This window comes from Halictus rubicundus, chromosome 6 (assembly GCF_050948215.1).
Source record: "Halictus rubicundus isolate RS-2024b chromosome 6, iyHalRubi1_principal, whole genome shotgun sequence".
Classification (NCBI taxonomy): domain Eukaryota; kingdom Metazoa; phylum Arthropoda; class Insecta; order Hymenoptera; family Halictidae; genus Halictus; species Halictus rubicundus.
Window position 1 is genome coordinate 19687801 of NC_135154.1, and position 24549 is coordinate 19712349.

The 24549-nt window shown below is 43.3% G+C and overlaps 1 protein-coding gene across 1 annotated transcript; it reads right to left on the reverse strand.

The window, feature by feature from the left end:
- Positions 1 to 542: 542 nt before the first annotated feature.
- Positions 543 to 2570, reverse strand: Trprs (Tryptophanyl-tRNA synthetase). Its single transcript, XM_076789182.1, has 3 exons — positions 2066 to 2570; positions 944 to 1881; positions 543 to 875 (listed from the first exon to the last, which is right to left on the reverse strand). Exons 1-3 carry the CDS (start codon positions 2190 to 2192, stop codon positions 708 to 710), a joined length of 1233 nt encoding a protein of 410 aa, XP_076645297.1. The 5' UTR covers positions 2193 to 2570; the 3' UTR covers positions 543 to 707.
- Positions 2571 to 24549: the final 21979 nt, after the last annotated feature.

Sequence of the window (24549 nt, forward strand, 5' to 3'; positions counted from 1 at the left end):
TATTGTGTTCTTTATGTAATCATAATTGGCACGAAATTAATCGAGTAGAAATTACTCGAGGTTATATGTATTACTTAACTATTTGTAAGAAGTATATACTTCTATTATATTTTTAATAAAATGTTTATTGAATAACTTTGTATGGGTATAAATTTGTTGGTAATAAAAGCGATATATAATAATCGTAGTTTATATTTCACAACGCGGGAAAGTTGATATAATCGAAGAATAAAATAACAAGTACTTTATTATTGCTCTTATATATTGTAATACTTTGAAACAACTTCGTTGTATGATTCAATACAATTCCCGCAACTTTTGTTTTAAAATGAAGTATACTGTACAATAGGAACATTAAATAACAAGCAGTATATTTTGGATAAAAGTTACCTGACATAGGCAGTCACTATTTCTATAAGTTTATAGAAAAATAGAGAATATCTCTCCACTAACAACTAACAAATAATATTTTGTAATGAAATTAAATAGGATAGTATTTATACTTAAATAAAAAAGGGGTGTAGATATAAATATCAAATACGTGGTTTAGAAAAGCAGTTTAATCTATCACCATGAAGTTTTAAAAAATAAATTTTTTACCAAAACAATTATTTGTATACTTTTTAAAATAAATAAACTTAAATAAATTCATGAAAAAGGAGTTTCTGGGGGAGTGTGCTTTATGTACAGAAGAAATCTTTGTGCAATTATTTCGAATTTGTTACAAAACCAAGGTCTCTGGGAATCATGAATTCCCTGACAGTATCATCTGTTAGTTTACTTCTAGCTGCTTGATGTTCAGCTACTAGAGATTGCAAGACATTGATTAGCTCCTTCTTAAGCTCTCCAGTTAGAATTTCTCCACTAGTGTAACCCTGAAAATTGAAAACATAGTATAAACACTTTGATCAATTAAAATTATACTCAAGCTCATCAAACTTACTTTTCTAAGTTGTTCTAATTTGTCATCATCTTCGAGGAAAAATCTTAGCCATTGATAAGATATATCAACATCACAGTTGCCTCCTAATTGTCTATGTTCCTCGACAGTAGCCTGTCCGCCCGAGAACGCGTGTTTATTAACTTTATTCTTTATTTGTTTCGCAGTGTCTGTTAAGAATATTGCACTGTTATCGCTACTGGCAGACATTTTTGTTTTCGAGCCCTGTAAAGCCGGGAAGAACACAGAATGCAGTAGAGCAGGTTTCGGATACCCAAGTTTCGGCGCAGTGTCTCTCGTCATTCGGAAATAAGGATCCTGATCGATGGCGCATGGAATCAAACAATGGACTTTTGCGTTCTTGAAGATAAACGGGAACGTGCTGGAAATCGCTGGAGCAGCTTGGGTAGGTGGAAACGCGATTTTTGCGATAGGATCGCTGTCTCCGAATCCAAAGATTCCTTTGACTTGGTTGAATGTAACGCTCCTTTGAATTCTGATCATATTTTGGTAAAATGCTGAATTAGTTCCAATGTGCTCTAGATTAGAAAAAATGAAAGTCTTGTCTGGCTTAAACCCAAGAGCGATAATGTCTTTTGCATTGGAATAAGACAGTTTAATCGCATCCTCTATCTTCAGGTTTTTCCATATGGCTTTCTCATCGTCGCTCAATTGAATGACTAACGGTATATTAAATGCATCCTGCAACCATTTGCAAAACATGAATGGTACCAGATGCCCTAAATGCATAGAGTCCGAGCTAGGTCCTCTGCCAGTGTAAAGATAAAAAGGCTTTTCCTGTTCGTACAAATTTAAGATCGTGTGCATGTCTCTGTGAGAGAAGAATATTCCTCTTCTGAGAAAATGATGCGGTTTTCGACCAGTGATCTTTTCGAACCTGGTTAATAGTTCTTCGTCGATTTTCGAGCTTCCAAACTTTTCTAGAAGAAGAAGAGAACCGTGATAAAGCGGATTTATAAGTAAATACATGAGTAATGTTAAATTTAAACATAAAGGAAAATCATCGAAATTAAGATAATAGATGGAAGTGGTTTTTGTTAGAGTGTGAAGGACGACTATTATTATGAACGACTTGTGATAAAATATTATCCTTGTGGAACTCACTAATTAGTTTGTCATAATCAATTCCGCCCTCATTTTTGGATTCGACATCCCAGGGCGTCACGACATCTTCGTCGTCCGTGGTCCCGTTTATGGTTAATCTGTCAATGTCTACATTTTCCGCTGTCATATTTTCTGCCTTTTAATTTCCCTCGGACTGGTAAACAAATTTAAATAATTACATCCACGAGAAACATACGTCATATGCTATAGTAGGCTTGACCATAAGGTTAGCTAGGTTAGGTTGCTTTGGAATTTCGGCACGATTGATTCCTGCGCGCGCATTTGCACCTTCTTCACGGCACTTTTATTTGAACGACATTCCCTGCGGACACATCAGCGCGAAAAAGCATTTTTCATTCGCTAATCGTCATTGTCTGTCCGATACTGCCATGTGGAACTGTCAGTATTAATGGCAGTGTCACGAGTCTATTTAATAATCTGTCAAATTGTCTAGTGAAATTAGTAATCTCGCGGCGGTTCATTTGAAATTCGTTTCAACCGCAGGAAAACGTTTCGTTCCGAGTTTGCAATTTAACACATCAGTAAAGTTACGTGGCAGATTTGATCTTATGTTAGACAATGGAGTATTCGTATTGTCGATTCTTCTTTATATGTACACGAATCGTTGACTTCACGAGCGATTGTGTGAAACTGCAATTCATTAATTTTAATCACAGACGAGGTATTAGAGTAGACCCAGTGTATTTTCCTGTCTCAGATCCGCGGGGCTCAGCGGGGCTCAGCGGGGCTCTAGAGCGGTGAGCACGTCAGCACTCTCCTATCCTCTCTGATATATCTCGTCGGTGTCTGGCAGTCTGGTGTCGGTGCTTATAGGACTTTGTATTTTTTGTTAGGAACAGAGAGGAAATGAGAGCACAGACGAGGTGTAGGATAGACCTAACATCCAATGCATTTTCGAGTCCCACGTTTGTGGGGTCACGTAACACAGACGAGGTATAGGAGTAGACCAATCACCATATGGGGTTTCGTGTCTCACGATCTAAAATACCGACATCGTTAACAACAACTAGATTTCTTACGCCCTCTACGCTGACGAAAGACAAATGTTGCAACTAGATCCACGAGAAGCTTAGACCATATACCTGCATATACCTATAATAAATGAAAGGACCTCCATCGAAGGAATACCAATTTTAGGCAAAAAATATCAATTTTAAGAAAAGGAACTTTTGAAAAGTTCCGAAACAAATTTCAATTATAAATCCAGGAAAAAAGGTGGCGATGAAAAACTGTGTTTTTCGGTTAGTAATTCAAAGGAGCTTACCAAGAAGCTGAAAGGTGGACCAGGGGAAAACAAGGAAAGCATTGAAGGCCCACCTTGGCTCATCCCGAGCGAGCCTAAAGTAAATTTTGACACAATTCACTTGAATACATAAGTTTTTATAATTAGTAAGTCTTAAATTCTATTTTACAATGTAATGGCAAATTATAAATCAGCAGCTATTAGCTCGATATTATTCTCTATTTGTAAGATACTAAAAGTTCTTACAAATAGAGAATAATACCGATTGCCCGAGTCTCACCACGAGGAGGTTGCTGCACGAGAGACCCGAAAGGAAGCCAGAAGGAATTCAATACGCTTCCTTCTGACTCCCTTTCTTACAATGAAGATTTACAATATTACAAACTAAATTTCGCAGATCGCTAAATGGGAAAGATTACTTTTCCACAGACGGAAAAGGTCACTTTACCATTTAGCGTGTATCGAGTAATTATTGCGGAGAAAAGGGTGTGAATCGGAGAAGAAGTCTCCGGTCCAAGGAGGGTGAAGAACGAATCAGGCAGAAGGCTCTGATTCTTTCGAAGAGAGAAACAAAACCGAACCAAAGCAGAAGGCTCTTGTTCGAGGGTGACGCGACGCGTACAATGCTTGCAGAACCAACTCCAGCCAGCACCGATACCCGACGTGTCCTCACGAAGAGCGATGGCCGAGAGAAGCGTTCAAACGATACCCTAAGTTTCCCCCACCCACCTGCCGCCAGGCAACGACTAGCGTTGAGGCGACTCGGGTGGACTTACGGCAGGGAGGATTTTACACGAGTGAACAGGTCTCTCGGACATCCCTCTCAATGGATCTACGCCGAGCACCGGTACCAACCGGTCTGGTACATACAAGCAAGGTCCGACACAGCAGAAGGCTGTGTCGGAATCAAAAATCGAGCCGATCAAAGTGAATTTAGGGCAAAAATTACTCGACATATATATACAATGCTAACAAACAAGCTTAATAACTAACGCACGAACTTAAGTCGAGCAATTAGTGTGAGCAAAAAAAAAAAAGAAAAACTAAATCTGACAAGTCTCTGAATAAAGACAGAGAAAATAAAAATGGAGCAGAGGGCTCAGATTTACGAAAAAGAAAAATGAAAGAAGCGAACCAGAGCATAAGGCTCTGGTTCGAGGGTGACGCTACCAACTGGTCACAGCAGAAGGCTGTGACCCAAATCAGCAAGCAAAACTAACAGAGTGAATCTAACACAGTAATTGCTCGAGAACTAATACGAACTTATAAATAATGTGAAGTCTTCTTACTATTCGTTGTCTTCGTTCGACGATAATCATGCTGAACTGTTGTGATTTAACTGAAACAGACTAATAATAATTAGACACAAAATGAAGGAACACCGAAGTAATCGATGAAGAAACGATGACCCCGTACACGAGTACGGCTTACTTAGTATGCACAAGAGTGCGAATCTAACCGGCTCACAAGAGCTAACCTACGACCAGCTCACGAGAGCCAAGCTAACCCCGTACACGAGTACGGCCTACCTAATATGCACAAGAGTGCAAATCTCATCGGCTCACGAGAGCCAAACTAACCCCGTACACGAGTACGGCCTACCTAATATGCACAAGAGTGCGAATCTAACCGGCTCACGAGAGCCAAACCTAACACCAGCTCACGAGAGCCAAGCTAACCCCGTACACGAGTACGGCCTACCTAATATGCACAAGAGTGCGAATCTAACCGGCTCGAGAGAGCCAAACTAACCCCGTACACAAGTACGGCCTAACCGACAAGAAATCAAGAAGAGTAGATGAAGTCAGAACTTCAATCTACCGAGGTGGCGCTTCGGGTCGCCCCGGGTTCGCCAATACCCGTACTCACCCACAGCAGTGAGCCCCTGAGGGACCTCCGTTCGGAGGAATACCAATTTTAAATCAGATAAATAAAGTTTACAAGAGGGACTTTTGAAAGTTTAGAAGTAAATATTCGATCGGAAAGATGAACAATCCCAATGAAAAATAAATCTTGCGAAGTTAAGACGCAATGACCTACAAGCTAGGGTCGCCCCGGGTTCGCTAATACCCGTACTCACCCTCGGGCCCGGCCCGTGAGTGAGCCCCTGAGGGACCTCCATTCGGAGGAATACCAATTTTAAATCGGATATATAAATTTTAGAATAGGAACTTTTGAAAGTTCAGAAGTAATTTTTCATTGGAAAGTTGAACAATTTTAATGAAAAATAAATATAGCGAAATTAGGCCGCAACAAACAACAAGCACGGGTCGCTACGGGTTCTCTAATACCCGTACTCATCCACGGCCCGGCCCGGGGTGATTTCAAAATACCAATTTTATGTCAAAAATATAATATAATATAATAAAATTTCAGTGTACTAATTTTGTGTCAAAAATATAATATAATGTAATTTCAAGAAAAGAAACTTGTGAAAAATTCCGAAGCAAATTCGAATTAAAAATACAGAAATAATAATTGACGGCGTTCGTTGAATGAACACGTATTCGAAAACAGAAAATGTATGTTTGTGTTGTTACTTACCAGCTGCTGAAAGTTGACCAAGGTGAGCGGAGACGGCTTCCAGGAACCGCTGGCCGACCGCGAACCAGTGACCAGGGTGGACCAGGGTTGACCAGTGATGTCCACTGCAGCTCTGGAGAATCCCTGGTCCACTCGAAGGTAGGCGAGGGTAGGCCAGGGCAGCTCTGGAGAACCTCTGGTCAACTCCAAGGTCCTTCTTACTTCTGGTCCCGGAGCACTTCCGCTCCTTCCTGAGTGCGCACCTCGACTGACGGAGTGAGCGCGGCCGACGAGATCAGGTGCGCGGTGCGCGGTGCGCAACTCCCCCACCCCAAACTAACTTCGCTAGATTTCGATCGCCGCGATAGTAATTATTGATAAATTTGTTATTTCTGGCTGCTTAATGTTTATAACAATTTCGTTTGGTAATGTGGTATCAACAAGCAATCCCTTGACCATCTTGCCATCTAATTATTTAGTGAAAATAAATTAAAGAAACCGAGATATAAAATAACTTTTAAGCCATGAATATTCGCACGCATTAATTTATCGTACAGGTAACTCCGGTAACGCAAAAACCATTTCGGACCACCACAGTTCTTATGTGGATTACCAAACAAAAAGTTTATGGCATCCATATAAGAACTGCCTCGGTGCGACGGTGTCCCGGCGATGACAATAGCTCAGCTGGTCGAGCTCGAGGCCGGCCTCGGGTGAACGAACGCAGCCGTAAACCTTTTGTTTACGTCTGTTGTCATACCTGTCGCGAGGCCATCGTTTCCCAAATTCCGAAATATCAAATCCGCTGTCCGTCGTCTTTGGCTCGCTTGATTTACCGCCTTATCATCTCGCCGTTTGTATAAACCTTAGCTCCTGTTATAATATAAATGTTTATAACAATTCCTTTCGCCAATGATGTCGACAAGCACTCCCTTGACCATCTTGCCATCTAATTATGTAGTAAAAATAAATTATAGAACTCGAGATAGAGAATAACTTTTAAATCATGAATATTACTTACGTTAACAACCTTACGCTGGCTTACATTGACTGAATTTCTTTCCATTTAACATTGTAAAATATTTGTAATGCTTCTATTTCTATTTATTGTAAATTTTTGTTTCAGCAAAATGTTAAAACTGTTAGACAATTTTACCGACAGAGAACTTACGTTACCACTGGAGTCACGGCGGCACTTATCGACAGAGAACTTACGTCATAGTACAGACGAGGTTACCAAGATGATGATAGGTGTTGCCATCATCTCCGCCTACGATGCTACGTGGAATGGCGCTATTTTTAGATTTTCCGGCGCAGATGATTCTTGCCGCTGTGTATATTGTATCTTATCGCTGAATCGGTAAAAATCATTGGCTATTGTATAAATATTTAATATTCTATATTTATTCAACAATAAATAGACTTTTTTAGTATGGTGTGGACGCAGAAGGTTCCCCATACTTCTATATTTTCAAAATATTTTTTTTTGTCTATAAATAAGATAGTTTACTTTGCAGAAATAGAACTTGGGAAATACGTACTACAGGAATGCGAGACATAGTAAAATTATTTCCATCTTTCACGTGTAATTGTTGCTGTTGGTTTATATATCATATTTAGATCTATCTTCAAGCGCGATTTTCCAGCTTCAATTTGCGCCATTGAAAGTTCAGACAATCCCACGGGAACACATTCTACAATCGATTCGAAGTAATCCCTGAAAATCGAATTTGAATTAAACAGCCCAGACTTTTTATATGACTGCGCGATACGAGGAACGATCTGAATAATGTTTGACAATGATTTAAGGAAAAAGTTTCATTAGATTACCCCCGAGATATAAATTGCTTAATAAATTAAGGAACTCGCGAAAGCGTTAGGAAAATTGGTCCATGGTATTTCCACTGTTCGCAAAATCCGATTCTCCGCGATTTTCCACCAGCTTTATATCGCGGCGCGGTCTCGCACGAGGTATCTCTAAATTGAAAAAAATTAGTAGTTCGTTTGAAAACTAAAGCCCGCTTTTCAGAGCGTGAACCACTCTCTCGCGAGCGGCTGCGGGATTAATCAAATATTCATTCGTCGTACTAACCAAAGAGGAAGCGGATGATTATTATGAAAGTAATAAAGCTGACGTGTTCGCGAGTAGAATAAGCAGAATTTCTCGATTTCATTTCATTTCGTCTCATCCACCGGCAAATAGAATGATTGGACCTGCTCGGACGATGAATACAAATCAGGAATACGTTTCGGTTATTTGCGAGCTGCATGCACGTCTATCTGTTTACATATATAATGCCACCGACGAGACGCGCACGGAAACACGAACGTCCAACACTGGCTGTAATTCGTTTAAAAATTTTCCATCCGGCCTACAATATTTAAAAAATTAATTCCATCTATCTAATTCAATCTATGAGTTGAATTCCTTGCATTATGAAGCATGTTCCTCAAAAATAGTTGCTTAAAAGATCCTACGATAATACTGGAATCGTTCTTGTTTCATACTTGCAATTAACAATTTATTTATCATATTAATGTCACATATTGAAGTAGTAGTTCCAGTGTGTGCATGTGATTGCACAAAAATGTACAATTGAATAAAGGTCGTCAGTCCACGTATGTCTAAGTATGCCAGAAAATGGCGACGTTAGCTATGCAAATACAATTTGAACTTATAAAGAAGCAGGACAAACGAAGTTACGTTCAGCTTCGAATTGATGCATGCGTTCGTTTAGAGAAAAATGTTCGACGACGATATCAGCGGCTACAAATCTGTCGGTGATCATTTTTGCTGGTCATCCAGAGTTGAAGTAAGCGCAGGAAGTAAACCGCATGAATCACAATCGTCGGTGATAGTGGACAGGCTTTTGACTAGCTTATCGCCGCTCGTAAAGAATGGAAAATCGACGATAAGATACGCGATTCGGGAGATTTGGGACGCGCGCGCGACCTCGCCCACGCGTTCCGCGTGAATCGTCCACGCGAGATGATCGCTGATTTATGGCGCATTGTGTTCTTAAACTCGGCCGGTTATATATGTATACACAGAGGAGAGACGGTCCTAGCCGCGACAATGCACCGAGCCCCAGACTGGTCCCGATTCTTTTTTCTTTGTGGCCGCGGCCCGCGTATTTTGTTGGCGCAACAATCGTCTTTTGCCGGCTTCGTCGCGGCGGCTCGCCAGGCTCTGCCATGGCGAATCGGAGTCGCGACACCATGTTCTCGACGGGGTTGAAGCCGTCCCACTCGCGGAGGTGGCGATAACTCGAACTGTGGCCCAACAAATTTCGAGATGAACCTGGTCCCTCAGGATTCTGGGCCTCTACTGTCCCTTTAGTGCGACTACCTTCGGTAATCGCACTCAAACTTTGAACTTTTCGAGCTGGAATATGAGCAGGCTTGCCGCAGCCAGGACAAGCCAGGCTTCAAGACACGTCTCTCAGGATTTGTCGAATGTTTTAGAACATCCTGGTCCAGTCGGAAAAATGATTGACTGTGTTGTCGATTTAAGTCTCTGACTGCGATCTGACTTTTATCGATGTCCTTTGCAACTGGGTTTGCGGATTTCATTTCTTTTGAACGGAGGAATTAAAAGTGAAGTCTGAACGCGCCTGTAGAGATTTAAACAATTTCTTTAATTGTGTCGATCGAATATTTGCCAATCCAGTAACGTCCTTATCGAACCGTTTAGACGTTGCGTTGATTAAACACAGTATGTACATCATGCATGATTTCACCTGGAAATGAACAAACCATAATCGCAGGATTAAAAGCGATGACCAACGAGTCGAATGAAAGAAATGACCGTACCGAGAGAAAAAAAGCTGTCGATTTTCTCTCGCGGTGGTACCCCGTTTCTCTCGGTGTTTATCATCGGTCGCACACAGGTTCGATTTAATGGCACAGGTGGTAGCTTCCGTGTCTTTGTTGACGAGGCCGACGTCGGCGGCCATGCTGCCGATACCCTTTAACGATCAGATCGAGGCTCGTAAAACTCGCGATCTCTGATTAGCCGAAAGTGCGGCTCACAAGAGGGTGGAAAGAGGAGGCAGCTCGAAGCGAGCGGCGAATTAAATTTCAAGGTCCTGCCTTAACGACGGGGGCGTGTTTACGGTAGACGATGTCCCCTAGTTTTTGTCCCGGAGGCCACAGAAGACGCCTCGCAAGAGTATGGCAGGCGACTCTTAATCAAAGTTTGATCGCCCTTCGCCCTTCTTCTAGAGGCCGCGCAAAAATCCACGGATATTAGCGAGCCAGGGCCGCGCGATCCTTTATGATTGCCGGGGCACAGCCCGGCTGAGATTATAAATCAAGCAATCAACCGCCATAAAAGTCCGCCCACGCGATCGCCGAGATCTTCCCCTTCTTTTCACGATCGTCGTCGTCGCTCGACCTTTTTTCCCCCGTTTGCTTCTTTAAGGGAATTACGAGGACCCCGCGACAACGTCTGCAGATTTAGTGGCGAAGATGTCCTAATGTTGCTTGAAAATGGAGCATTGGTATTTGAGTGCTTACAACGAATGATACCCAATCCCGGAAATTCAAAAAATTATCAAACTTTGGGGACACGTAGTGCATATGTAGGTATGCATTTTCCCATTAAGATTGAAATATTTGGCGTTCCAACGATTATAATACACATAGGGACTTCAGTACTTATTCCAGGATTTTTCGAGATTTTCCCTTTCCACTTCTTCTTTCTGCGAACACGATTCAAAGTCATGATAGGGCTCAGCGCCGAATTTCCGCGCGGAATTTGAAACAGCCATCAATCGTTCGGCTACTTTAACAAACAGGTACGGAAGGGGTTAAAACACACGGAGTGCGAACGTGTGCGGTACCCTCGTCTCACGTCGAGTTCTCAGTCTTTCGAGGACTGAAGTTGACGAATGTACCGAGATCAACGAAGGGTGACTGGCAGATTGTTCGCCAGCGTTCTCAGCGGTGGTCCACGCTCGGATGGGCCTCGATCGATAGATTCTGACCTTAAACGAGCACTTCGGCACGCCTCTCGAAAAATGATCGATTCCCGACCGGCTCGATTCGGACTTCGATACTCGTTCGCTCCTCCGTTGACTTACTGCCGTCGTCGGTGTGACTCCACTTATGGAAGCTATGTGTTATCATTTTTCCATTTTACGGAAGCCATACTCTATGCTATATGCAATCCTACTGCCGAAGTTCGTGCAACTTCAAGAATATTCTTCTTTCTTCACCTGTAAAAACATTTTTCTTTCTTCGCCTTCGATAAACTATAAACGAAATTGAATCGCATCGATCGTCATTTACCATTTTTTGAAAACATTTTTGTACGCTGTAAGCAGACTGCTTACTGATTTTTATGCAAAATAAGAATTGTCTGCATTAATTGAAGGTGCACAGAAGCTGCACAGACATTTATTTCTTTTGTAAATCATTTTAATATGTTAAAAGTGATACAACATTTTCAAATTGTTCAAATGTTTTCACTATTTTGTATTTCGTCTACTCATTTTTGTAATAAAGCGGTGGACATACTAAAAAGATTCAAGGAAATCGGTGTATTATTTTCAACTTAATAAGATTATTAAAAGAAGGAAGAAATGTCTACTTGCCTCCTGCAATGTATGTACAATCCGTGAAAACATTTTTTTATTTTCCATAAAGATCCGCAGTCCAATAATACGAATCTTGGCTCTGGTGGTTATCGGAGATAAAAATCGAGATCGTCACGGGACCGATGGGATCCACGACCGTTGAAAGATGCGACCGGAAGGAATCCCAGCACCGATCGAACTATACCGGTGGTCCAGTATTGTCGGGGATCGTCGTGTCGGAGATCTTAATCGTTTATTTATGTCGGCGAATGTAACGTCTACCTGTCGTTTCGTTCATTGTGCGTGACTTTGGGCCTCGCCGCGATGCGAGACGCGTCACGACGTTACAAGACGATTTTATTTCCTGCTTGTCGTCCCATTACATAATAACTGGCTGCCCGTCTCGATCGTAGATTATCGCCGATCGATAGACATCTACACCGACAACCGTTGCCTCCTCTTCTGCTAGAGCCGTGAGAGCTATCGTTTCGTCTCGCCGCCATTGATCTACTCCGAAATCCCTGTTTCCGGTTATTCGGAGAAATCTTTATACCCTTATGCTTTGTCGGGCGCGTGGGTGAAACGCGCGCTAGTTCAAAGACGCGCAGAAGAAAATTATTGTTACCAATGAGGATATTTATGCAAAATAAAAATTTGCCGCAACGAATGCAAGATACAGGAACCAAATAAAAATTTCCTTCTTTCCCTGATGGCTTTAATAATCAAGAAGTAATACATATTTCTAAATTCTTTTAACATTTCTTTTTTTTTTGAAATTGCATCTACTCATTTTTCTGATAAACGCGTAAAATCCACAGTATACTGATTAATTAGTTGGGAATCTTGAGACTGCGCTAGACAATCTTTCGGCTCCGATTGTTGCCGTAGTTTTGCGGGCACTTTTAACGATCGTGGTCGAACGAATACAAAAGGGTGCAGCGATAAAGAAAGAGGGCTGTACCACGTTCATCCCTTCGCGTTTCCACCACGTATCAATCGATCCGTGCGGGGGTGTTAAGCGCGTAGGACACGACATGTGCTACCAGCAACCGCGATATCCACCCTGTGTCTTACGCCACCATGCACAGGGACGGGGATATGCGAGTACATAAAGAGTGACTCTCGATCGCTCGACAGCCCTTAGCTTAATTTTTCTCAGCGGGTGGATACCGTGCGCTCGAGTGTGTTACTAGCGCGAATTAATCCTACAACCCTGTCAAGACGTGTTCGAGGGACTTGATATATTCATAGTGCACGGAAAAATGAAATCTGAACAGAGCTCGAATGTTTATTCAACTTTCGAGCATTCTTTAAATACTTTTGAAACATCCCTTAAATCGAAACAAAAATTCAGTGATCTTTAATGTATTGTACTAAAGTGTCCTATAAGATTGTATGTATGACGTTATACAACATTAGGTTGTTTTTTTGAATCTTTAACATAAACTTTTATTTTACAAACTTCATACATATTCCACTAATCGAAATAATTTTCATCGACATCGATCCACTTCTTCCATCGTGATACAAGTGCCCCAATGCCTTTCGGGTAGAAATCTAATAAACCTGAGGCAATAAATTCATCGAATGCAGTTTTTACAGCACATTCTTCTTTGCATATTTTTCCATTTAAACAACCATCTAGATGCTTGAAAAAATGGTAACCAGTAAGTGACAGGCCAGGCGAATAAGCACGAGGGAGGCTGAGGGAGAACTTTATACTTTGACTCTGCTAATTTTTTTACAGTTTGTTTCGCAATACATACGTAGCCGAGCATTATCGTCAAGCAACAATACACCACGTCTATTGACTAATGCCGGTCGTCGAACACGCAGTTTTTCGTACATTATATCAATTTCCTGAGAGTATTTATCAGCATTTATGGTTTCGTCTTTTTTTAAAAATGACTAATGTACAACACCCTTTGCAGACCACCGTATACACGTCGATGTGTGTTGCGCGGATAAAGCTTCGGTTTCGGCATATGTTTTCGAGTTTCATCCGCGTCTAACCACTGTGCAGAACGTTGTTGATTGTCGTAGAGAATCGATTTTTCGTCACAGGTAACTATCCTGTTTAATATGCCTTCGATATTCAGGCGAAAAAGTCAAAATTCATTTTTCATATTGTATTTTTCATATTGTACAACTCCAACGCCATCTGTTGTAGAAAACCCGAACTACAAAGGCGGGAAGTTTGAAAAACGGCCATTTGAATTGCAACAACCTAATATTTTAAGCGATTCTAACAAATATTCCCACGTGGATCAGAAACAGCAGAAGAATCTTGAAACTCCGTTCGGACCAAGAATTGATCGAAAGCAATGCGCGAGAGAATAAAATTCGACCCGAACGTCCGGCGTTAATTCGAACGATCGGGTACGAATGCACAAAGACCGGCGCGGCGGCCCATTATTCGCGAAAAAGTGGCATAATTTCTGCACGTTCACGAGGATAGTAGCCGGTCGTCTCCCACGGTTGATTTTTATTGCTACCGGGATACGGGCCGGTATAAAATGTACATGGGCGGGCGATAACGAAATCCTCACCCTTTTCGGTGCACCCTAAAGTTTAGCGATCTCTAATGAACTGGTAGTCCGTTAGTTAGTCTAACTCGGTCTTTCTCTCTCTATCCGTCGGTTCTCTGGTCTGTATATACCGGGTGTGCGGCAGTGTACATATGTAGAACCGTCGGAGGAAGAGGGAAAACGCGAGAGCATGTACGTACACGCGCGGATACAAATAAATCCTGTTAGCCGTAGCTGGAGCGGCGCAAAGCCGAATTTTCCCGGCTCTCGCATCTGCGAATATTTGCCCGTGGGTAGCGCATTACACGCCCGTTGTAATGCGTTCTCTAACTACCGTCCTCTCTGTCTACGAATCGGTATCGAACTGGCAGAGACGGAGAGTGCCGAACCCCCGATCTCGCAAACACTCGGTTTCCGTCGGGAGGATTCCTGGCGGCGCTCCCCCTGGGTCGTCGATTTACATTTTTACGGGATTACACCGCTGACAGGGTGCCCCGTGACAGGCCCATGGGGGTATTAAGCGGCGCACTTATTGTTGTAACGATTGAAAGAATCCTTACGCAGTGGGCCTGTAGAAATCGTAAGAAAATTCTCGAAGGCAATTTTTACTGGACTATTCTATCATTCAGTTGTATTTTTACTTTACACATTTGCTGTTGTAACAATCGCGTCCAGAATCTTTGCACAGTTGTACCGTAAAGATCATAAGAAAACAAGGAAAATCCATTTAAAAATCATTTGTTATTCGAGGGTGAGTAAAAATATTGAAAAATTTTGAAGACACGCTTCATAAAAATCCGGCCACTTACTATTGTCACAAAAGTCGAACTAAGCCTTTATCTTTCCACATTTTACTAACCCTCACACCTCGGAAATGGTTGCACGTGAGAGCCTAGTAAAATATTTCACCCATTTTTATCTCACGCGTCACGTTTCATTTATAGCGTCACATTTGAAAGAAATGTATCTCATAACAGCAACAGAAATAGATCCACTATTCGATAGCATGTAAATTTTCACCCTGAGGAACGTGTGGGGTTTAAAAATTGATGTTGTCGAAGAAAGTTGGGCTCGAAATCGTTCGGAGTTCAACGCGCCAACAATAAACACTAAAAAAAAAAACAAAAAAAAAAAAAAAAAAAGAAATGAGACCGACATGATTGTAAAAAATCGTGAACGAGTATTTGCGTCAGCTGAAATTGTCAACTCGATCGAATTACCATTTTCAGCAGCGAAGCAACGGGGGTCGAGCGAGTCGAATGGAAAACGAGGCCCACGCGTTGCTATTTCCAAGTGTTCCAGCAGCGGTGGAAACGGAACTAAAAGTCGATGCAAATTCATGCAAATGATCGACCGGGACAATAATTACCGCGGCGGAAAAATAGCAGCCGATACGGTCGGTCGATCACGAATTTCCCCGGCCCGGCCCGGCCCGGCCCGGCTCGGCCCGGCGCGGCGCGAAACTGACTCGGGAAAGACCATGTTCGATCAGGATGGGAAGAGGTTGCAAATGGAAATGGTCGAGCCTGGCAACCCTCTTTTCAGTTTCTTTTAGCCTGGGCGGCTAATTTGCGGCTGCGAGCTCGGTTTGACAGGAAGGAAGGAAGTGATCAGGAACTGGAGGGAGGCTCGCGAAGATAAAGGAAGAAATAAACTCCGTCTTTCTTTGTGATTTGCATGAAATTTCCCGTCCCGACGGCCGCCCTTTGATGTCTCCTGCTGATCGTTCCTCGATTAATGTTCCGTTACGTGTCCGTGGAAAGTACTCTTTCCCTTCGTAGACGTTGCAGTAAATTTCGCAATCGAGTTGGATCAAGTCGATTTCGACGATCGATAACGAGCGGAGAAGGTTCAACGAACATTCCAACAAAAAGTTTCCACGACTTTTTGGTTCTCGAAACTCTGGGCAAACTCTGGAACGAATTTTTATTCCTTTTATAGATTCCTGATTCTGTGAGAATTTTCAATATTCGCAAACTGATAATGAAATTACGGTTTTGGAATTGCAATAGCATTTAATAAAATTCTTCTTCTAATGTAATTAAGTCAAAGTGTACATTTCCTATCGTACGTCCAAGTTACGTAAGCATTGGCAATGATAAAACAACGGTGTTAGAACGTATTGTAAATCGTAAAAACGTGAACGAGTGGTAGTACTGTCGTGAACGATTGCAAATAAATAATTTATTGGATTTGTAAGGGGTGGTCGGTCGGGTATCGAGCAGTTTCAAAGGGCGAGGATCGCAATGAGTTTCTCTTGGTCGACAGTCGCAGAATCGAGACCGTGGTCGTCCATTGTTTTTTTCTAGACTGCGGGAACAAAGGGGGTAGGTGGTGCGCGGGTGCACGGGTGCGTAGGTGCGTGGAAGCGTCGTGCTCGCTAACAGGATTACGGAAGGGTGGCTGTGTAGGGGCTGCCACCCCAAAGGGTACCGACAAGTGGACCGAATAATGTAGCAAGGTACAGGGAGGTGCAAAGCCGGGGTGCATTTTCAATCCGACGTCCTGGAAATATTCCTACGATTCCCTTCGCTCAATGTCTCTTACCCTAAACGCGACAAAAAATCATTTCGAAACACTACCACCCGCAAGAATAGATTTTAAAGGGACAAATTATAACACTCGATATTAAAATAAAGATCCGCGCAGTCCAGCAATCAACATTATAAAAAATATTGGAATAGCAACCTCATCAGATTATGGACTGTTCGACTATCATCATAGGAGCAACTAGCTACGAAACGCACTCGAGAGTGCTAACATCTCATCAGCTCGCAGCTTAACGAGACACAAATATGTATGTATCGCTACCTCCGATACAGAACAAACTCCGCCGCTCTCAAACCGAGTAACATCCAGGAAACATCAAAGCGTTCGCTCGACGTATCGTTGATGATGTTCAAAGGATGGCGCGTGTACAGGGTGGTAGTGATCGCTGTAGATCCGATTAGATTAAACATCCGGGCCGCTGACTTCGCGATTTCGCGAATAACGGAGAGAATCTCGTTCCATCGCGTCGCGTCGGGTCGATGGCGATTTTAAAAAGCTCCGAGCTCCGGTCCCTTCGTTTTCGATCTTCGTCGGGAATGAGGATGAGCAAGAGGACGAGAAAATCTTCTTGACGGGGGATGATTACGGCGCAGGGGCGGACGGACTCGTGAAATTGGGGGGAACAAGGTGAAATTCGGCGAGCCGCTCGGGTCCGGTTTATCGAGCTGGAACAACAAGCGGCAATCAAGCATAACTCGATCATTTCATTCTTCTACGTCCGTGCGCCACCCTCCTGGATCTTGCTGGCCCTCTTCCTGCATCCCCTCAAACCCCCCGACGTACTTGCAATACCCTCGCGTAGAGGACGACTCAAAAATGTGGCCGCAAACAGATTTTCCGAGCATTCCCTCATTCTTTCGACTATCCGAAATTACTGGCTCCAAAAATATGCCCGGTGAAGACTGTATAATCTTTATCTTGCACCCTCTTTAGCCTGCCGACGCTGTTGAGACGAGGACCACTCGAACATACGAGCTACAAGTATACATTTTATATGCATTTCCAGATTTTTTGAACTATCAAAAATTACTACTGTTCACTCCAAACGGTATAAATACTTTGTTGAACCTCTTCCTCGTGTCCCTCTTTTATTCCGACGTACTTAACTTTACTTGCGTTGATACAGCTTATTTTTCAATGTTTTCTTTGGACTTACCAATATTGACGTAGAAGCCAAGTATACGCGTCCCGTGATCGTACAAATGGCACTCGTGCATTTATTCCTGTAATTGTATTTTTTGGACACGTCCGTATCAAGAACGATAGTAACGTGTAACAAAGTTTATGGCGTTTCGTACAACAAAACAATTTTGTATCGCTCTGTAGACTTACGTAGTAAGGATAAAGGCGACGTCGACGATTCCGTGAGCCGCCTTCGCAGAATCTCACCCTCTGTTTTATCTCGGTGGAGTCGCGAATCCGAAAATTCATTCCAAACAGTTTCTCGGCTACCCGGATTCAGTCCGCGCGTGTCTCGAATATATTTTTGCTCTATCGAAAATTCGAACTCCCCGGTAAACAATGGATTTCCATTTTCGTCACGGGGGTGGCGTAATTGTCGGAAATATTTTACACCCCGCAATCCTCACGAACGAACACATCCGAAAAGCTGAATAATTATCACCATTCGAGTCTCAAGAAATCCAAATTCGTCCTTAGCATCGTTGAATATGATTTGCCGATTTTTTCAACTAATGAACTCAATAGTAAACATAAATTTGTAAATTTGTCAATTTTTGGTAGATTGTTTCTTTATAAAGTAAAGGAATCGTGTTTTTATGTGACAGCATTTTTATTTATCATTTCACAGTATGCTGGCCGAGTTACCTAGGCTTAAATTATATTCACAATTTATACAATACCACCCCCAAAATTCTTGTACGAGTCTTCTCGTATTACTCGCAACGAGCACACAGTCGCAATCTCTAATGCGTCTGCGGGGTGCAACAGCTAAATATTATGCATCCCCCCCCACCCCACCCCACCCCTCCGCCCGAGCCCCGGCCCCTCATTGGTCAATCCTGCATACCGCGGGCTACGGTGAACGATAGAAAGGGCCCCGCAAAACCCTAATTCCTCGAGCAATAATTTCACTCGTCGACACAGCAGCGGTCGATTCGGTCGAATCGTGTTACGACTCGCTCAAAGGGCCAACGAGTCTTGATTCTGTTAGGAAATAGTATATCGCTCGATTATTATGACCAGAATAGGCGTGGGTATGGTCGGGGAACGAGGGGCGGTCTGTTTTTGTTCAGAAAAGCTCGCCTTCTTTTCTGTGGCATGCTTCCACCGTGTAATATACATAATCGACGAGAGCTGTTCAAAGGGTTGATATTATAAATGAAAGGCTTTTGTGTGCTCGGGGCAGTTCCTCGATTTAGAATTTAACAAAAGTTCGATAGGCTGCTGCACTTTTTCTTTCAATAAAATGGTTCTTCTTTCAATCCTTTGGTAATTAATCTGACTCGGGTGAGTGGGAAATGACCATTTTCCATCGTGTTTCGTTATCAATGTTATTGTCGGTTCTTTTTTTATTTAGATTAGTTTTTCTAATTTTGAAGGACTTGTAAGTTTTGTAAGCATCGCTTTACCATTTTACTATCTTGAACATCGAGTATTGGTAACTTATGGCATTATTATTTTTAAGAACGAATTTGTTGAAAATAATTTAAGAAATTAGTTACTCAGAAACCTTATTTGACTGTTGATTCCACCCCCAATATTGGTGATTATGCGCTGCCATTATATTGAAAGAAAATTGTAGTCAATTCCAAAAATGGTTCCACTGTTCCCGGTGGAATTTCACGAACCTTAAAATTTCTCACAGACTCTAGACACTGCACATAAACAAAATGCCTCATGAACAAAATGGACCGAATCCGAACCTCTAGTGGAACAAATCGCAACCGCAGACAATCTAAAACAATCTTCCAAATCTTGTACAACTACTTGGATTAAAAAGAGACGACACAAGATCGATAGGTGATACAATCCTCGTGTAGGCAGGTAATAGAAGCCACCCCATCCACCAAGGAAAAAAGTAATCGCCACTTGTTGGCTCGTATCGGTTGACGTCCATGCAGGGGGTTATATTTTTGAAGCCTCGGTTACCTTGCCTCGTTGTTAACGACGCTTAATTCACCGTGTAACCGTACGCGGGATCGAGTTAACGTTAAGATCAAATTGGATTTGGCGCCGGCGCTGCCCCGTCTAAAACTTAGTCATCCGGCAAGACCCTCCTAATCCGTTTATGCTCCTTCGTCCTGGCTGCCGTCGTCTCCGCGACTACAGTTGTCCGTGTAATAAAGAGAGAAACCTGCCGCAAAAAGAAGATACTGGTCCGATCCTGCGACCCGGAACCGTGCTGGTTTCCATTTAACTTTCGCCCTATGATATTCAAAGGGCCGGGAACAATACCCTGGAATGTCCCCGGTGGTGCAAACCGTGCTTAACATAAAAATACTAAACCCTCAAACATTCCTATGTACATACCTCAAACATTTCTACATAGGCTCTCAAACGTTTCTGTATATACCTCAAACAGCTCCTAAAATTTTATCCGAGGCCAAAAATTAACAAATGGAAACTTGTCTTCAATATTTGGACAATCTAGGACTCTCGAACATGTTTCTAAAAATTGTATACACTCCGTAAACGTTCACAATGCGCGCAATGCACACGACACACAGAAACTCGCAATATTTTAAACAGCACGAAAAATCCATCGTTCAAAAGTGTGTTAAAATTTAAAAAACCACCAGCCCATGAACAATTCACGAACCATCAACCACTCCTACCATTCGTCAACCAAGTCGTCTTCGTGTCGCCTAAAATCGCCAAGGACACACCAAGGTCAACCCTAATTTTCTCCATGAAACAACCATTGCTTCAGTAAAAAAATTCCAGAAAACAAATGTCGCAGAAATTTCGAGTCGTCGCAGTGTCCAGGAAGAATTTCTAATTAGCGGCAAGTGTTGTCGTCAATTTAAACGCACTACCGGAAGTAGTTGGTCGCTGGAGGGTGCATGGGAGTCGCGAGTCGCAAGAAAATTCACCGTCCGATTCTCTCTCTCTCTCTCTCTCTCTCTCTCTCTCTCTCTCTCTCTCTCTCTCTCTCTCTGTGAAATTTCCACGTACATATCCGCCGGCGGAAAAGTAAAATGGCCGTTGCCATACGTACGGTCGTTGATCGATAAAAGCGTCGCGACGCTGGGCGTGTCCGTAGCTGCAAGCCGCCTCCGCAACGCCCCGCGAATCGCCGCGAAACTACGGGAAAGTTTACCCCGTGTCGCCCGACAAACGCGGGGACAAAAAGGCGACAGCTAACAAACTTCGTTTTCCACCTCCTCCACCAACCCCCCGAGGCAGTCCCTTCTTTTCTCTCTGTTTCGTCGAAATAATCGCGCCACCCCAGCCGAACCACCCCTTACTCGACGCCGCTGCAACCAGACTTCGTGGAAACTTGCGAAAAACTTGTTAAAGAGAAACACGCAGGGAAACTGATTTTCCTCTGCTTCCTCTCTAAACATGCTTCTTCGTGGATTTTGGAAATTTTAATCCTCCGTGGACAATCAGTTTATGCCCGGACCGAAATTTTACTCATGTACGTCTTTCTTTTCAATATTTATTCTTTTCCATCAATGCTTTAAACGTTTTACGTTCCAAGTATTCAAATAGGAACTTCAATACGCATTCCCGAGTTTTTCCAGATTTTTGAAAACCTAGAACAGTAGGAAATTAGTTGGAAACTGTTGAATCGAAAACTGTTAAAGATCGAAAGAAATTTTTATATGGTTTTTGTGTCCTGCAATCGACGAAGAAGATTTTTATTTTGCATAATCATCCACAGTCTAGTGGACAACGGTATTTTCCAATGTCTGAAATATTTTCACTATCTTGTGTTTGATCTGTTCGTTTTGATCATAATTTTGACGAACGGAATGGTCGACGATTCGTCTTTTCTGGATTAGAATTTTCATTCCAGAGTGAAAATCATCGAACAAACTCTTTCTCCACCGAAATATAATTCTGCTTCGGCAAACTGAAGCGAAAAGTAAAAGCATATCGAGCCCTGTACGCTAACTTATCGAGTACTATAAGCGTCTCTCCAGCTGTTCGCCGACGAAATAATTAACGTCTTCGCATAAAGTTTCTCGTCGCCGAAGCCTGGCCCGCAAACACCGCTATTGTCGCGGTGATTAATCGAGCGAACCCGGTCAGGAACCGGCGATTAACCTTCTAATTAATGAACGTTAACGCGTAATCTTCGACCGGGCTGCTTTCCTGTTTCGCCTCTGTGTTCCCCTGTTCCTCTTTCTTTCTACCCATGTTCCTTTTTGTTCGTTTCGGTTTGCGCGTTCGTCGGCGGGATCGGAGTCGGTAGGTACGCGAAACCGGCTTATAGGCTCGTATATCTCTTTATAGGGCCTTATCATATTTATGGGAGTCGCTGCAAGCGTGCGACATGGAAACCGCATCTGTCGGCATGCATATTTTTAAATACCAATTCACCGAGTATACCCGGCCACGACGCGATTTCTTTCTTCTTGAACGCTCCGCCGATCCCGATACGCGAGGATTCGTTATTTATTTCGTGTGCTTCTGGCGACGAATCGTCGAGGAAGAGAAGGAGAGATAGAGAGAAAAAGAGAGAGGGAAATTTGGTCTTTGAGAACAACTCAATCGAAGCACAGATTGGCCACGGTGATTTAATTCTCGTTGGGAGATCGGCTCTCGAATTTCTTCGGGCACGTTAGTTCAAGCTGCTATGTCGGAGTCACCCGAAATTATTTGGTGGGACTCGACTGGACTATTCATGATCCTGGAATTTTTTTGCGAATAGGAGTGCTAACGACGGCTGTAGATTTTATGGGATTTATGTATTCGAAAATTCTAAGACTCTCATATGACGTATCTCGATGCAAACATTTTATGAAGATAAATTTTTCGAGAAAGTAGTAGCATTTAATCATCGATTAAATCATTATCGTCGGATACAACGCGGTAGCGTTCGCTCGGGGATAAAAACGCGCAAGTTTTCGATTGGACCGACTAGAAAAATTCCTGAAAATTCACAGTGAAATAACGAACGATCCGAGCATTCTCGATTCGCGTGTTTTGTTCGATCGATTAGGGGTCCGCGGAAGGAGCGTCCCACGCACAAAGGAGATCACCCTTAATCCGTGTGGCAGCCGGCGTCGAATGCGACCGCAAGCGTAAGCTTGTTACACGTACCGTACACGTATCTCGTTTCGAATTCGCGAGATACCCGTAGGATTATACCTCGTCTCGAGTTTAGAGACGCATGCATATACATGGGCGCGTTTCCTATAGTATTCCCATGGCCGGCAACACGGTGTTCGTGCGTGTCTGTTTCCGCGCTGCGACTGCAACAAGGTGCAACGCGACGCATCCCATCCCCTGCGATGATTCAGCTCGATCTGCGGTGATAATGCCCCGCGATAATTAGTCGGCCGAGATCGGATTTGATATCTGATATTCGGCCGATGCGGCCCGTTATCCGACGCGATCCAGCCGCGATGCAACACGATGGAAACGGAGATTTTTTCCTCGACAATCGACGGATCGACGTCGCGCGTACCACATTCGCCATCCTGTCGCGAATTATTAAGAGTCTGCGAAGGTCAACGTAATAACCGTTTGTCAATTTCCTCGACGACTGTTCCTGTGAATACGATGCTGATATTTCTTGCATATTCTGACATATTTGACTCGCATAAACATCCGCAGTCTACTCGTTAAATAAATTGTTCCTTGGTCCCTGGGTTCATGAACGAATTCATAAAAATGATCTCAGCATAAAGACAATGGAATCAACGAAACGAACACAAGTCTACATCCGTTCGACAGAGCCGAATGAGTCCATAGAGCGATTCTCACCAGCTCATGGTGCCCGGAAGCGAAAAAAGGAGCCGAAACCGCATCCACCGCGCTAATGCACTCTACTAGAGATCATGATCGATGCGATCACACTCGAGGAGACCGCGTGGGATCGCGATCCGAGCGATCCGAGCGATTAATCGCAGGAAAATCGCAGTCAGGGTGGGTTACGGGGCTCTGTTCATCCCGGACGTCCTAATAAGAGGGTGTGAGGGGGTGTAAGTCTAATATTATGTAATAGGGGCCACGTGGCGGGCACGCAGCTCCCTTCTCCTCCGCTTTGCCCCGCAGAAATGTCGGACAGCTTCGATTGTTCTCGGAGGAAGGACTCGTGGCCTGTGGCGCATAGCGACGTGTGGATTTTCATCCCTCTCGAGAGTCAACGTTCAACAATGAACTGTGCACCCCGCGCGCTGCGCCGCGCCGCGCCGCGCCGCGTCGGCGGCATTCACCTCTCTAATCCGATTATTCCTTTCGAATCAACGGGCAATTTCATTCCGTGCCCCCGTGCGCCTACTTCACCTAACCCAGACCCATGTAATACGGGTAGGTACGTGCCACTGGAAAAATCCGTGTAATCGGTTACATCGCGATGCGAACCGGCCTCCTGCTATTTGCATTTCGCTCGTGCGTTAAGTGCGCGACTCTTTCGAGGCAAAATCGCCGAACCCGAGTTTTATCCGCGACGTCTTATTATTCCATGTTTATTCTTTGTTATATGTATTCACATTTTACCATTTTTCGTTCCTTTTAGACGACCCTCGAAACGATCGATCCTTTCGATCCATTTGATTTCTCCTGATTGCGCTCCTCCTGAAGGTGAATCACGATCATCGTGAAGAATTTAATTATGTGTTGCGCAATAGCTTAAAGTAGGATTATTGTGTATAAAAAGAGTAGCCAGAGTTGTACAAACATCCAGGAATCCGATCCGTTCCCGACAGCCCCAGGAATGCGCTAAGAAAACCTATGACATTCCCATACGACGATCAAACGGCCTCTGCTTTTACAGGTGAGAATGGATCACGGGCGTCCGCTATCAAAACTGTTCCTTTATTGTACCGATTTCCTTTCGTGTGGATCAATCATCTCGCGATCCATTGATTTTGACGTCGACCTGGTTCCGAGAACAATCGACGT